This window comes from Ictalurus furcatus, chromosome 10 (genome assembly GCF_023375685.1).
Source record: "Ictalurus furcatus strain D&B chromosome 10, Billie_1.0, whole genome shotgun sequence".
Lineage (NCBI taxonomy): Eukaryota > Metazoa > Chordata > Actinopteri > Siluriformes > Ictaluridae > Ictalurus > Ictalurus furcatus.
The window spans coordinates 14,499,722-14,513,485 of NC_071264.1; the positions used below are offsets into that span (position 1 = coordinate 14,499,722).

A 13,764-nucleotide genomic window follows, 5' to 3' on the forward strand; every position below is an offset into this window, starting at 1 on the left:
TATTTGTCATTTGATATATATATATATATATATATATATATATATATATATATATATATATATATATATATATACACACAAAAAACAACAATTTCTATGGGGTGTACTTATTTTTTCACATGACTGTATGTAAAGTAAAGGTAAAAGACATTTTAAACACAGGTAATGAAAACATTTAGAAAACACCGTTCTGCCTGTCCTAGCCAGTCCCTCCAGGAATGAATGCAAAATTAAGGATACTCCACAATAGTCAGAGGAGTTTGCAATTGTTCAAATTACCACAGATTTTCTGCAGAATTGGGCCAAGATGTGTCATGTGACATCATCACAACGCGCCTTCACTCAAAGACCTCTTCAATTCAATGTGTCAAACATGAGTACAGCTAGAAGGTCACATTTACTAACAAACATCACTGTGAAAGAGCGTGCAAAAATTGCATCGCAAAATTTGAACAAAGCCACAACAAAATCAAGCATTTTTGACTGCAACAATCACAAAAACACTGCAAAATCCTGTATGCACTGCCTAGCCCAATACACTTTACCTTGAAATATTATCATTACATACTTTTTTGTATTAATGTGCAAATCCAATTTAAGTTCATTTTCAATTAATAGGTTATGAAAAATGCACATTTTAGTCCCATAACACTGACCCCTAGGAAATATTTCAAACATTCCAATAGTCAATAGAATTCTTCCTGAAGATCCTGGGAAGAAGAAAAGTAAGTTCTCTAATTATTTTTTCTTTATTGTAAATGATATTTTGATATTATTAATAGTGAATAATTAATTAAAATAATAATAATAAGTAAATTATCAGTGTCCTTAATGTCTTTATGCCATCAGCATGGATACTATAATAGTTAACCACATTTTGTGTATTTGCGAATCCTATGCTTAAAACCCTGTTTCATTTAAGAGCAAAGTTAAGCCAGTGTCAGTAAAGAAACCTTGTTAAGAGATGGAATAATGCACATTTTAATGTTTAAATCTTCCTGGATACAATGTTAAAAAGTTACCAGGGCTAAATGGCATGATATGGAATCACCTACTGTATATACACACATTTCTCTCTTTGTTTCTAATAGTGATTTTCTATCCTAGTTGTTCCTCATGCTTTTTGTGTCTGAAAACTTCAATCTACACTTCAATCTCATTCGCAGTGCAGCGCTTACTCTTAATCTGTGCTCCTGACAGCTTACAAGTACATCTAAACAGCTGGGTTTCTGCTTCACGCATACACAGCGTAAACAAAGAATAATCTCACTCTGTTGGAAGAATTTACCAACAGGGTTGATATGTGCACACTTGTTATCTACAAAATATTTTCCTAGATGTTAAACACTTCATATTACCTCCGAAGCTTCCTGAAGTTAAATGATTCTTCTAACTGAGCTCATTCTGAGCTGTTTCTCATTCATTATTCACTGTGTATCTTTATCCTCCGCTCAGAGTTGGTATGAAATGAGGGATTATTAACTCTGAGGTGTCATCTTTGCTAGAATCAAATTTCCCTGTCTTTATTTTTTTCCACCAAATAATGACAACAAACCTAATCACAAATCATATTTATTGTGTGGTTGTGTTCTAGATTTTTGTTTGTTTGTTGTTTATTTATCACTATGATTATATAAATAAGAATTACAGTCAAGTGCAAAAGGTTGTATATGCCTTAGAATAAAGATTACTTCATAATTACTTCATTTAGTGTGATTGTACAAATAAGTTCCAGTGTTGTATGTTAAGATATTATTAGTTAAAAATATCAGTTTAAAAGTTTCTGAAGATTTTCTTATAATGTGCATGCCCATTTTTTGTCTTTATAACTGGTGTGTTTTTAAAATCAAGTTTGGAGACTTCAGAGTATTGTTTAGTTGAGTGTGTGGTTTTTTTTTTTTTTTTAATATCTGTAAAATAGAATTACACACGCATTTTCTCTTTTTTTACCCAAAAAACATAATGGAATCCTTTGCACTTGACTGCATTTGCCAGGATTGTGAAATAAGTCGATGTGTATTTTATACTTGATTAGTAGTGATTTGTGTGTCTGTTATATATTGAACACAGTTTGGTTTCTATATGCTGATGAGTGTCATGGTCGCGACAATGGGCTCTGAACTACACTACCCATCAGCCCCAACATGTCACTAATCACTCTCACCTGTTTCATGTTTCACCTTGTTAGCACCACTATTCAAGTTTTTGGGTGAGTCTCAATCAGCTCCCTAGGTCATGAATCAGTATATCGTGTACATTAGTTCGTGCACTAGTAAGGACCCTGACTCACTGCACATCGGGACACTGAGAACTCATTTTCCAGCGATATGACTATGTACTTGCGTTGTAAATCATCAGATTTACAGTCAACTCCTGAAGTTGGCTGTGAGTTCATCCAGCATTTTTTCCAGAAGGGGAACATAGTGAGCGTCGATGCTCCCTGCTTTTTGTGGTGCATTGTGGGATTTTTTAGTGAGAGAACATCCAAGTGCACTGGAAGGATTTTGTGATTGAAACAGCCCTTAAAATGGCCGACTGTTTTATTTGAACTTGATACAATAAATGATCTGCACTTGCATCCACCTCCACCTCCACCTACAATCCGTGACAATAAGGGGTTTGTCTGGATTATTTCCTTATGTTTATTTTTATTTTTTTCATTTTGAGGGAAATATATTGAGTTAGAAACAAGATAGAATAAATTGCAATCTTGTCTCTAAATAATTCTGGCATTTTTTTTGACCTACAGTCATAAAGCTTAGATGGCTAGCTAGCATTCATGTTTTTAACTGGCAACTTTTAGAACTGTTAGCTACCTACAATGATGTTAAGCATGCTAGCTGGAGAAAGCAAAGATTAACAAGTTAACAAGATTAAAAAATTCTATGCACTCTATTAATGCAATCATTCCAATCTGGCTTGGAGCAAAATAATAATAATAATAAGTTAAGATCACAAACCCTGCTTCTCACCTTTATCACCTTTATCCATTCATATCCATTTATAACTCCTCAAACAATCTGACTTATGCAAACAAAATTTTGTACCTGTACTGTAGAAGTGGATATTGATTGAGTGTAATGGTGCACTGGGTAGCATTGCCACCTCACAGTTCTAGGTTCCCTGGTTCACTCCTGAGCTGGGATTAGTGTGTGTGTGTATGTGTGTGTGTATGTGTGTGTGTGTGTGTGTGTGTGGAGTTTCTCTGCATGTCATTCCCATGTCTTTGTGAGTTTTCTGGTTTCTTCAGTTCTGCTGTGTATTCAACTCTTCACTCTGTGTAACATTACTCTTTTGTATGGCTCCCTCTGAGCTTGTATGTCTCACCATGTTTGAGTTTTTTTCTAGCCTCCTGTCAGCAGTGAGAAATGGGACACATATGGTGGCTCTTCTGCTTCAGCTCTACTTACCCTTGGGCTCTGCTCAATTGCTCTAAGGTCACCTAATTTCACTTTATGCTGAGAGAAGGAAAGGCGAAGATCAAATGAAATGAAAAAGCGCACATTCAAGAGCAATAAATCACACTGGCACACACACATGGCGTTTCTTATCTGCTGTTCTCTTTGTTCCTGATGTGACGTCAGATCACTGGTTAATAGGGCTGAAATAAGGTCAAAGCCTCTCAGGTGTGTAAGAGAAGTATGTCCTCTTCACAGTGACGAGGTGGTTGATTTTGACCGAAGCGGTTAGCTGTGAAACGTGCTGGATGATCAGATGACCCTGAAGGTTTGTACTATAGTGCTGTACTATAATTTGTCTGTAGCATAATAATTTTAATTACCTTTGATACATTTGATCTCAGTATTGGAACATGTATTAAGGCAAAAAAACAGCTTAAATATAACACCAATTGTTGCCTATTTACGTAGAGTTAAAAAATACCTTTGAAATTCATGACCATGCACTTTTTTCCCCCTTCAAACTAATATTTTCTTAAATGTCATCCAGGTGGCTAGACACTCAACTCTGAGTTGCCAGGAAATGCTTACAGGAAAAAGTGCCAAATGGATGAGGCAGTTTGCTGGAGGCAGAATCAGCCATCGTCATGGTTACTAACAACCAACTGCTGTGCTTTCTTTCCAACCAATACCACAGGTCTAACTGCAAACAAAGAATAGAGAGATGCACATGAACAGGTAAAATATCTTTAATCTAAAGTGCATTACTGAAGGTAATATTGTGCCACATCACAGTTTGATAAATAGTGCAATTTTCTGACCACTAATGAGGTAGCAGCAGCAACATGAAACTCCCTCGCTGGTATGTTCAACTACCAAAAACATGCGTATTGAGTTATTGCTATCAGGGCATTACTGTCATCTAAATGATGCTTGTAAAAAGTCACTGTTTTCACAGCTGGCTTTTGTGTGCTTAGTAAATGGCTTGTTCATTTCTGCTACTGAGTGCAACAACAAAAAGAAGTGCCACGCTATGAGCATGCCATGCCAAGCAGAGCTCTTCACTTTTCTCACTACCTTCATTGCCATGCCAGGATGTTCTCTGCCTAATGGCCCGCATTCATTATGACGTGAGCTAAATTAGCTCGCTGAGCAACTTCCATTCTAATTAACACAGTGACAGTGTCTGTACTTCCGACTAAATAAACAACAGAAAATAAATCCTCATTAGCTGTCCATGCTACATATGAAGCAGACTAAAGAAAAAAACTAATGAGTTTAGCTGGCATGTCGTAAAGGACATGACTGCAATTTTCTTTTCAGATATGACTGACATCTCATTTCAGGCAAGCGAAGGAAATAATGTTGGCTTAAAGGCACCCTTCAGCTAGCATAGCTACTAATATAGCGTTATCCGTCAGTCAATTTGGCAAAGCAACTGAAGCTGTGCTAGTAATGCAGTGCAACTGCAACCTCAAATGCTCCTGGTGAATGATGTGGTGTTTGGAACTGGAGACTGTGTGGACTGGGCTTTGGTGCTGCCTGAATCCTGGCGGAAGCAGTAGGCCCCGTAGAGGCGGAACTTTTTATCAGGGAAGCCGAGGGTTCGGACACCGGGATCAGAGCCTCCGCAGCGTGCACGAGGGTTAACAATGGGGTAGCGCACGCTGCTGTCATCCACCCAGCCTGCATCACAGCGGTCCAGCAGCTGGAACTTCCAGGCTGCATAGAGCTGACCCACCTTAGCCAACACTGCACCATCACGCTGACACGCCTTCACTGCCTCAGCATAATTCACCTTCTTGAAGCGCTTGAGGAAGTACACCTGACCTAAAAGAGACACACAGGGAAGAAGACATCGAGTGTGAGAAGATAGTTCTCCATCCCTCTGCATGATAGACAGGCAGAATGGGGAACAAATGTGCTTGGAATTTACAATCATACCGCAATACCCAGCCATGTGAGTCAAGAGCTCTTCAGTGAAATGACTATCAAATGCTTCAATTTTCTATGCACTTTTGTCAATTTTTCTCTGTTGCAGAATTACATAAAATTGGATTATTATTATTATTATTATTATTATGGACACTGCCTGTACCATGATGAAAATAAATGCAGTATTATAGGGTAGTTCGCTATTTAAGGTGCTGTGCTAGTACCAGAACTAACCATGGTGAGTTCAAATCACAGGACTGCCAGCCCGCTACTGAGTACTGAGGTCTGACTCATGAACAAATCCTTTTTACATGATTCTTTTTTGATCAGTTGGGTTTAGAAACCTGACTGAATCAAACATTACATGATGTCTAAGCAATGTTAATGATATTGGTTTAAGATGTCTCGCACAATTTCAACAATGAGACAATTTAACCTCATAAAAAAAGATCTTTCCGTTCCCTGAGCCCTTTTTAGTGAATTCACACACCACTCATACAGTAAATGGCACGATCTCAACTGTGTTTGATTTAGGAAACCAAAACTCTGAGAATCTATCAATAATTATGCAGATTCGCAGATCCTTTGGTGACCCATTGAGATCTTGCTGTTGATGAACTCATGAGTCAAACTTCTTCACAGAGTCAGTTGGGAGAACTGGTTTGATATACTGTATTTGACTGTATTTGGCTATAAATGTGCAAGGGTAATAGGCTATAGAGGAACAACATAAAAATATACAATGGCAGCCAAAATGTGCTGCTGTTTTGTGGAGGCGTGAACACAATATGCTAGAGAGACATTAGGACTATGACTATAGAGCTGTCCTTTCCCACGGATATAAGTCATCACCCATTTTCTCCTCAAGTACATTCCTGTGCGCGTCCATCTATATTAACTAGTTTGTCTTATTTTGGAGTTAAATTACGTCAGATATTGCTTTTAGTTGAGATAATTAGGTTTCTAGGCCAAAAACATTGGCGTGAGCAGCACATTGGTGCTTACTCGATGGGCTAGCAAATTAATTTATGATTGTCCACCCCTGCTTAATCCTCAACAGCTCATCTCTGTTGATTATAATGATGAAAGAATCCAAGAAATGAATAGATGCAAATAAATGAGAGTATGGAAGAAAATGGCTTTTCCCTTCCCTATTTCCCTGAAGGCTGTGTCTAAAGGTCCTCCAGTTGGTCAGTGTTGGAGTATGAAACACAATCGGCCCAGCTGTGAGCATTTCTGAACTAAATGGTTTTTGTAATAGGTAATTTGGCAGTGTAATGAAAGGTCTGTTAGCTCCCAAGATTGTGAGTACACCGAAAAAGCTCTAATAACATGATGTAGCCATTTTGATATTACAGCACTTGGCTCAAATGCTAAAATAAAGCCCACACTTACACATATAATTCATCCAAACGGTGAAACCAGTTTGGCTCTCCACTGTGTTTACACTCATTTCTGCTGATTTTACTCTATAATACAGTCAATCATATTTGCAGCCCAGTTTTGATTTGGAGAACGGTGCTGTTGCAAATGCATTATTCTGACAAAGCCAGCTTTGGCGTATGGTGCTCCTTCAGGCTCTTTAATCTTGGACCTCAAAGAGAAGAAAGCAGATACCGAGGGAGCTTATGGCCAGAAAAAATGGTGAGTCCTCTCGTCTGAGGCCTCATACAAACACAGTGGGAGAAGAGAGAGCTTCTTTAGCCTGTGGTGCACCCACACTCACCATTGAGTTTCGAGGTGAAGCAGAAGGCATCGTAGCGCTCGTCCTCTTTGTGGCGGTAGCCGTAGTTGCGAACGCCGGCAGGAGTGTCTTTACGGCCGCACTCATCACGAGGATGAGAGATGGGATACTGCACTGAGCCATCCTCCAACCAGCCCGCATTGCACCAGTCTAAACCGTCCCGCCAGGCTTTGTGCAGCTGGGCGTGAGAGGCCAAGATGGCATCCTGTTGCTTGCACGCATCTTCAGCTTCGTGGTAGTTTAGCTTGTAGCGGCCCAGTCGAGGGTAGTACGGAAAGACAACACCTGTGAATTATACATTAGAAATGTGATCTTACCACACTTACAGTTTATAGATTATTGTATACAGATTATAGTATACAGTCACCATCCACTTTATTAGGAACACCTGTACAATGCACATTCACGTAAATATCCCATCAGTCAATCATGTGGCAGCAGGGCAAAGCAGAAAATAATACAAGTACAGGTCAAGACCTACCGTTAATGTACACGGCAAACATCAGAATGACGAAAAATGTGATCACAGTGACTCTGACCATGGCATGGTTATTGCACTGATTTGGATATTTCAGAAACTGCTGATCTCTGTAATTTTCAGACACAACGATCTCTAATAGAGTTTATACAGAATAGAACGAAAATCATCCAGTGAGCATCAGTTCCTTACAGTCATCACTCTTTACAACCATGATGAGCAGAAAAGGCAGAAGACCACATGGGGTTCTACTCCAGTCAGCCAAAAACAGGAATCAAGGCTACAGTGGTCACAGGCTGACCCAAACTGGACAGTTGAAGATTTAAAAACATCGCCTGGTCTTTTTCCAATGATTGGCTGATTGGATAATCGCCTGCATGTGCATTTGTACAGGTGCTCCAAATAAAATTTGATGGTGAGTGTGTCATGTCATGTGCCCTATAGGACTGTCACAATTTAAAATTAATAATAAAAACACAATAATCCCATTATAATAGTTTACTTATTCAATAGGAAATAATCAACTCTGAATCGTTTATTTATGTATTATTAATGATTAATAATGATTAATTAATTGTTTCTTTCGGGGTTCACCAACACTGGCTTTCTCTCAAATTCTAATTATCTTTCTTATATACTAACCTTTTAAACCCATTAATATAATAACGATACGTCTATTTCTTTGTATACAAAGTTTAATGAAGTTAATATTAAGTCTTTAAAATGGGTTATTTTTCATATTCTCACATGTTCAACAAGTAACACAGAGTAGCACTTAAGGGCAAATAATTATGAGGTTCAACCTGCCCTTGAGATTTAAAAAAAAATAATAAATTATTATTATTTCACATTTACCACCTTCATTAGCATCTGTCTGAGAGCGTGTATGCATGTTCAAACAGAGGGCAGAAAGATTCTCGTGGGTGGGATGATTTCAGCACAATGAAATCTCAATGTGTCATGATTTCCCCTTGAAGCAGCGTGCTCACCTTGCTTATGTTTCTGTCATGTCTCCTCCCTGTTCTGTCATTGGCTGGGATTTCACGTGTGTCTGTATTGCCCTCAGCTGCTAGCAGTTTAGACGCTGATCATGTCCACTTATATACCGCGCACCTCCCAGCACACAACGCGGAAGATTATCGTAGAGTTAGATTAGTTCGTTTAGTAGTCATAGTCACGGTCCATGGTTAGAGTTAGTTCACGCTGGATTATCCGCTCCCAGTTCCTCGTCATAGTTCATGTTTCTCGTTTTGTTTATCGACCCTGTTTTCCGTGACCACGACCTTGATTCATGTTTAACCCTGTGTATGCCTGTTTGCCGATCACCTGACCTGTGCCTGTTTTGGATTACGTTTTTGGATCACGTTTTGGATTTGTCTGCCTGTCTCTCTTTTAAAATAAATACTGTTCATACTGCACTTGCATCCGTCCTATCTCCGCTCCGTCACGATACGTGACACAATGCACTGTGTAGTTTACTTGCTGCAGTTTCAGCAGTCAGCTATTGTATCACAGCCTATTATATTTTATACTACAGTGCTGCTGAATTTTCGATTCTGTTTGACAGCAGCCCCAGCAATAGCTGGCCACAAAACAAATCACACGTTTATATTAATGTGCTCATAAATGATTTTTAAAAAGTGTGCAATTGTTGATATTTCTATAAGGAGACCTTTTATGAAAGGAGTCTCCAGTGTCAGCTCTTTGTACCTGTCAGAGGTAAAGACTTCAGGGAAAATCTTCAGGCCAGAGGACTTTAAGGTTTTTTTGTACCATGACAAGCTGCATTTTTTTTGTCTTATTAACTTTAAGAGAGGGAGAAAAAGAGAAGATGAGGGAACAACTGTTTATAGCTGCTATAATTTAAGTGATAACAGGATCTAACTCTTTAGATTTTGTGGTGTTTCCACAACATTGAACAAATAAAAAGGATAACACATCCTTTTAAAAGAAATATAAAATTATAATCATTGGCAAACTACTGAGTAATTCTGCTTTGTGTTGGCTCGCATCATACCATGCCATCGTTGGCTGTTTACTAAAGTGTTTTTTTTTTTTAAATGGTTAACAAATAACTTTCTCCAACTTAATGAAGACAAAACTGAAATAATTGTTTTTGGTTTCCCGAGATTGAGAGATGGGCTCATTAATGAGCTTTGTAATCGCTTTCTCTCAATTTCTTCCCAGGTTAGGAACCTTGGTATCATCCTGGACTCAGAATTATGCTTAACCAAACAAATAAATTTGGTCATTAAGAATAGTTTTTATCAATTACGGATTATTTCTAAACTTAAAACATTTTTGTCTTTCCAAGATTTGGAGAACGTTATTCATGCTTTTATTACATCGTGGATAGATTATTGTAATTCATTGTACTTGGGTCTTCCTCAGTCGTCTCTTGCTCGTCTCCAGATGGCTCAGAATGCAGCTGCAAGGCTTTTGACCAGGGCAAAGAAATATGGTCGTGTCACTCCAATTTTAGTATCGTTCCATTGGCTCCCGATCCAGTTTAGGTTCCAGTTTAAGATTCTGTTGTTTGACTTTAAAACTATTAAGCTCCATCTTATCAATGATCTTCTTACACCACATTCATCTAGCAGATTGTTAAGATCTTCTGATAGGTTTCTTTTGTATGTCCCTCAATCCCATTTAAAAACAAAGGTGGTTAGAGCTTTTTCAGTTGCTGCCCCTTGTTTATGCGAGTGAATAATTGCCAACTGCCGCTGGATATCCACCTTGCACTTTCTATTATCATTTTTAAAAAGAGGCTAAATGCGTTTCTCTTCTCCCAGGCATTTTAATCTAATTTTTACTATTGTTTATTGTCGGTCTCTATTTGGTTTTATTCTGTTCTCTGTTTAACGTTTTCTTACTCTTTTTAGCACTTTGGTCAGCTTTGCTGTGTTTAAATGTGCTATATAAATCAAATTTACTTACTTACATACTTACTTACTTACTTACTATTGTTACATTGTACATATTACCAAATAAATTCTCATAACCTGTGGTCTCATGGTGCAACCCTAACTGATGTACATCATCAACCAGCCATGAACCAAACCTTCAAGGTCTAGATTGACAAATCCAGTGTCATCCTCCATGTCGTTGGTGACCTCACACTCGTAGCGGCCATAGTCCTGCAGCGTGATGTTCTGGATGATGATGGAGGCGTCTCCCGGTCCTGCCTGCTCCAGTTCCACACGGCCACGGTAGAGCCCGAATGTCCGCTGCTGCCAGCCCAGTGCCACAAACACATCCTCAAACTGGAAATCGTCTGTCACCTTTGTCCATTTGATGCGGATGCGGTCTGGATCCACACTCTCGGGCTCATGGTGGAAGCGGCAAGGCAGAGTGATGGTGCCACCTCGATGTGTGACTACTTTACCAGGAGCCGTCTGTACTATCACTGCTCCAGTATCATCCTCTAAAGCAAAGCAGAGTGAAGACCAGTTACTCCCAGTTATTTCCAAAATTATACACACCATGAAATGCTTTTCTTGAATAACATTGAGATGTTTACATTTTTACTTTATTTAGTATTCTCTGAATTATTCCTGAGATCAGTAAAGTTTTTATCTTAATGTTTGAACCAGTTTCATAAATAACTGGATGATGAGGTGTTTTTCAGTCCTGTCTGTCCTGTTGACGTTTAGCATTAGTTAAACATACGATTGCTGTCTCTTATTTAAGTAAGCCTGCATGCTTCATCGAATACACTGTGGCTCGTTTTCTTTTGTAAGATTTTTTGAGCCGCTTGAGTTGCCTGGGAACTGGATTTCATACAGACACGCTCCAGGCCTCTCCATCCCTCAGCCTGAATGGTCTGGGCAGCTCAACAAAGCATTAGTTTAATACCTTCTCAGCTTTTCAGTCCTGATCAGTGAAAGTAAAACCAGCACTGACATCTGCTCATTAAAACCCTCCACTGAATGCTTGTCTGAAATGTTGTCAACGACTTACAGTCGCTGAACGAAAGCCAAATGGTAAACTGACCCTCGCATTAATTCAGTTTCTGACATCTAAAGAGCCACAGATGTGTTTAAGAAAAAGGGACATAAATGAAAAGCAATGTCATGGCAACCAGTTACTCAATTCAGAGTAATTTGCAACTGCCAAATGAGTCTGACGCAGCATAAGACAACACAAAACAACTTGGTTTAAAGAGACAGAATCTACAGATTATTCTCTGTTACATAAATACACACAAAAACTAAACAAGCACAAAGACTAGACCAGGACAGGCACTAAAACTATACTGCTAGTGCCTTTTTTCACCTCCCTTTGGACTCTTTCGTCATGTGAACTAAGTGAAATCTCAATGTGTGTATGCTGTTATCCAGAGAGAAGCGTCTTACCCAGCACATGCACTACTTTCCTTCTGCCCTTGTCTGACTCAGCTGAGTACGCAGTCACAGTGGGGGAGAGCAGCATGCTGCAGCTTAGCAATGCCAAGCACCATGATTTCACTGCGGGCTTTAGACAAAACATATGCAGTCAGGAGGCAGCTTTTTTACCACGTACAACAATAAACACAGGCTTACTGTGAGATTAAGAAGATTTTTTAATAGTAATCCTTTTATTCATGATCCATGGTCTCTGACTGTTTTTACTTTTTAATGAGGATCAAATGAGGATCATATTCATAAATCTTTTGTGTGATGAGAGAAGACTGACAGACAGAAGATAGATAGATAGATATATAGATAGATAGATAGATAATACGACAATAGTAAGACTAGATTTTAAAAAAATGAATATTTAACATTATTTTCTATTCTAAAATTCATAACTATTTAAAGTCTTGTTTTTATGAAAGCTTTGTGCACACTGCATTTAATTTGTGTAAATCCCTAATTGCTCCATCTGGGGATTAATAAAGTATTATCTTATCTTTATTGCTGACATACACTGCAGGTATGCCCTGGATTCTTCTAGACAGACACACACACACATCACACTCATACACAGACAGACAGCAACATTGTCAGAAAATATATGCTAAACTATGCAGTGTTGGTTCTGAAACGTTTCACAGCCAAGGACCCCCTTAACTTTAAAATAAATTCCACAAACCTCTTCGGTGCATATATATTTTACAAACATAATCAAAACATTACAAAACATAACAAGCTATTCAGATATTTGGTTCATTATTTAAATTTGTACAAAAAAAATTGGCTATGGATTGGGGCCATAAAGCTTTATGTTCCTGAACATTCCACCAACAGAACACGTTAGGTCCAACTTTAACATTAAATAACATTTATATGACATGTTTTTGAGTTATTGAGGTTTAGATTTGAGCAACCAGTTAAACCCGCTAATCACTAAAAGAACTCAATCATTATTGAAATACCTTTCATTTTTTATTTCCACCACTGTAAAACAATAGAAATAAATCACTGACCCCCTGGCTATATATCAGAGACCTCTGGGGGTCCCTGGACCCCACAGGGAGCAAAGCTTGTCATTGGGGAGGTTTTTCTTTTCTACCTCAAATTACCAGGAAAGTGAATATTGTGTAGCTTTAAAAGTTATATAATTATATAAGGACTATCTTAGAATACATTCATCATTTACATTGTTTGTGCCCTAGGGAACTTTTTTTCTGAAACTGCAGACATAGATATGTAATTTTTACCTAGACATTTAACAATGTCTTAACACATGAAAACTTGCTGTAAGACTTCATGCTATAATAACATTTTTTCTAGATGTCTGTTTTCCCCAGACATGTGTCATAGCTCAGTCTGCAGAGACTCATGCAGTAGTGCTGCAGTAACACAGGACTAAATCACAGCTATACCTTTAGCCTCAACACTCCCTGACTACTGCCGCAGTGTCGCCGGATCAAGGTTACTGTATAAAATCTATATCATCGCAATCCTCCTTGATTACCAGCGTGCAATGGCGTTATCACACTCACCACTGTCATGAATGCTCAGGCGGCAAAGTGGAGCTGTGTGTGTTCCTCAAGTGCAGTCAGGAATTAATGCGCTGTGCTGCAGTTCAGTCACGAAACACACTGACTCCGTTCTCCTTTCTCCTCTCGTCCCCCTCTTCCCTCATGCTCCTCTCTTGTTATCCTCCTCCTCACTGCTGCACTTCCTCTTTCATAATCTAATCCTTTTCTTGATTAAATACTATTTATTTAACCCACAATTAGGCTACCAATAAGGGATGCTTGTTTTTGTTTTCCAAACTAGGTT

General features: G+C 38.5%; 1 protein-coding gene across 1 annotated transcript; it reads right to left on the reverse strand.

Moving 5' to 3' along the window:
• Positions 1–4,171: 4,171 nt before the first annotated feature.
• Positions 4,172–13,762, reverse strand: hapln4 (hyaluronan and proteoglycan link protein 4). The gene is made up of 5 exons (XM_053634870.1): positions 13,482–13,762; positions 11,911–12,028; positions 10,617–10,979; positions 7,060–7,362; positions 4,172–5,228 (listed from the first exon to the last, which is right to left on the reverse strand). The coding sequence occupies exons 1-5, from the start codon at positions 13,488–13,490 to the stop codon at positions 4,873–4,875; spliced, it is 1,149 nt and encodes a 382-aa protein (XP_053490845.1). The 5' UTR covers positions 13,491–13,762; the 3' UTR covers positions 4,172–4,872.
• Positions 13,763–13,764: the final 2 nt, after the last annotated feature.

Coding starts and splice junctions, on each gene's coding strand:
- hapln4 (XM_053634870.1), bottom strand. Junction 10,980..11,910: donor GAAAGTAGTGCATGTGCTGG/GTAAGACGCTTC, acceptor GCTTTGCTTTAG/AGGATGATACTGGAGCAGTG. Junction 5,229..7,059: donor CTTCACCTCGAAACTCAATG/GTGAGTGTGGGT, acceptor TGTCTCTTTTAG/GTCAGGTGTACTTCCTCAAG.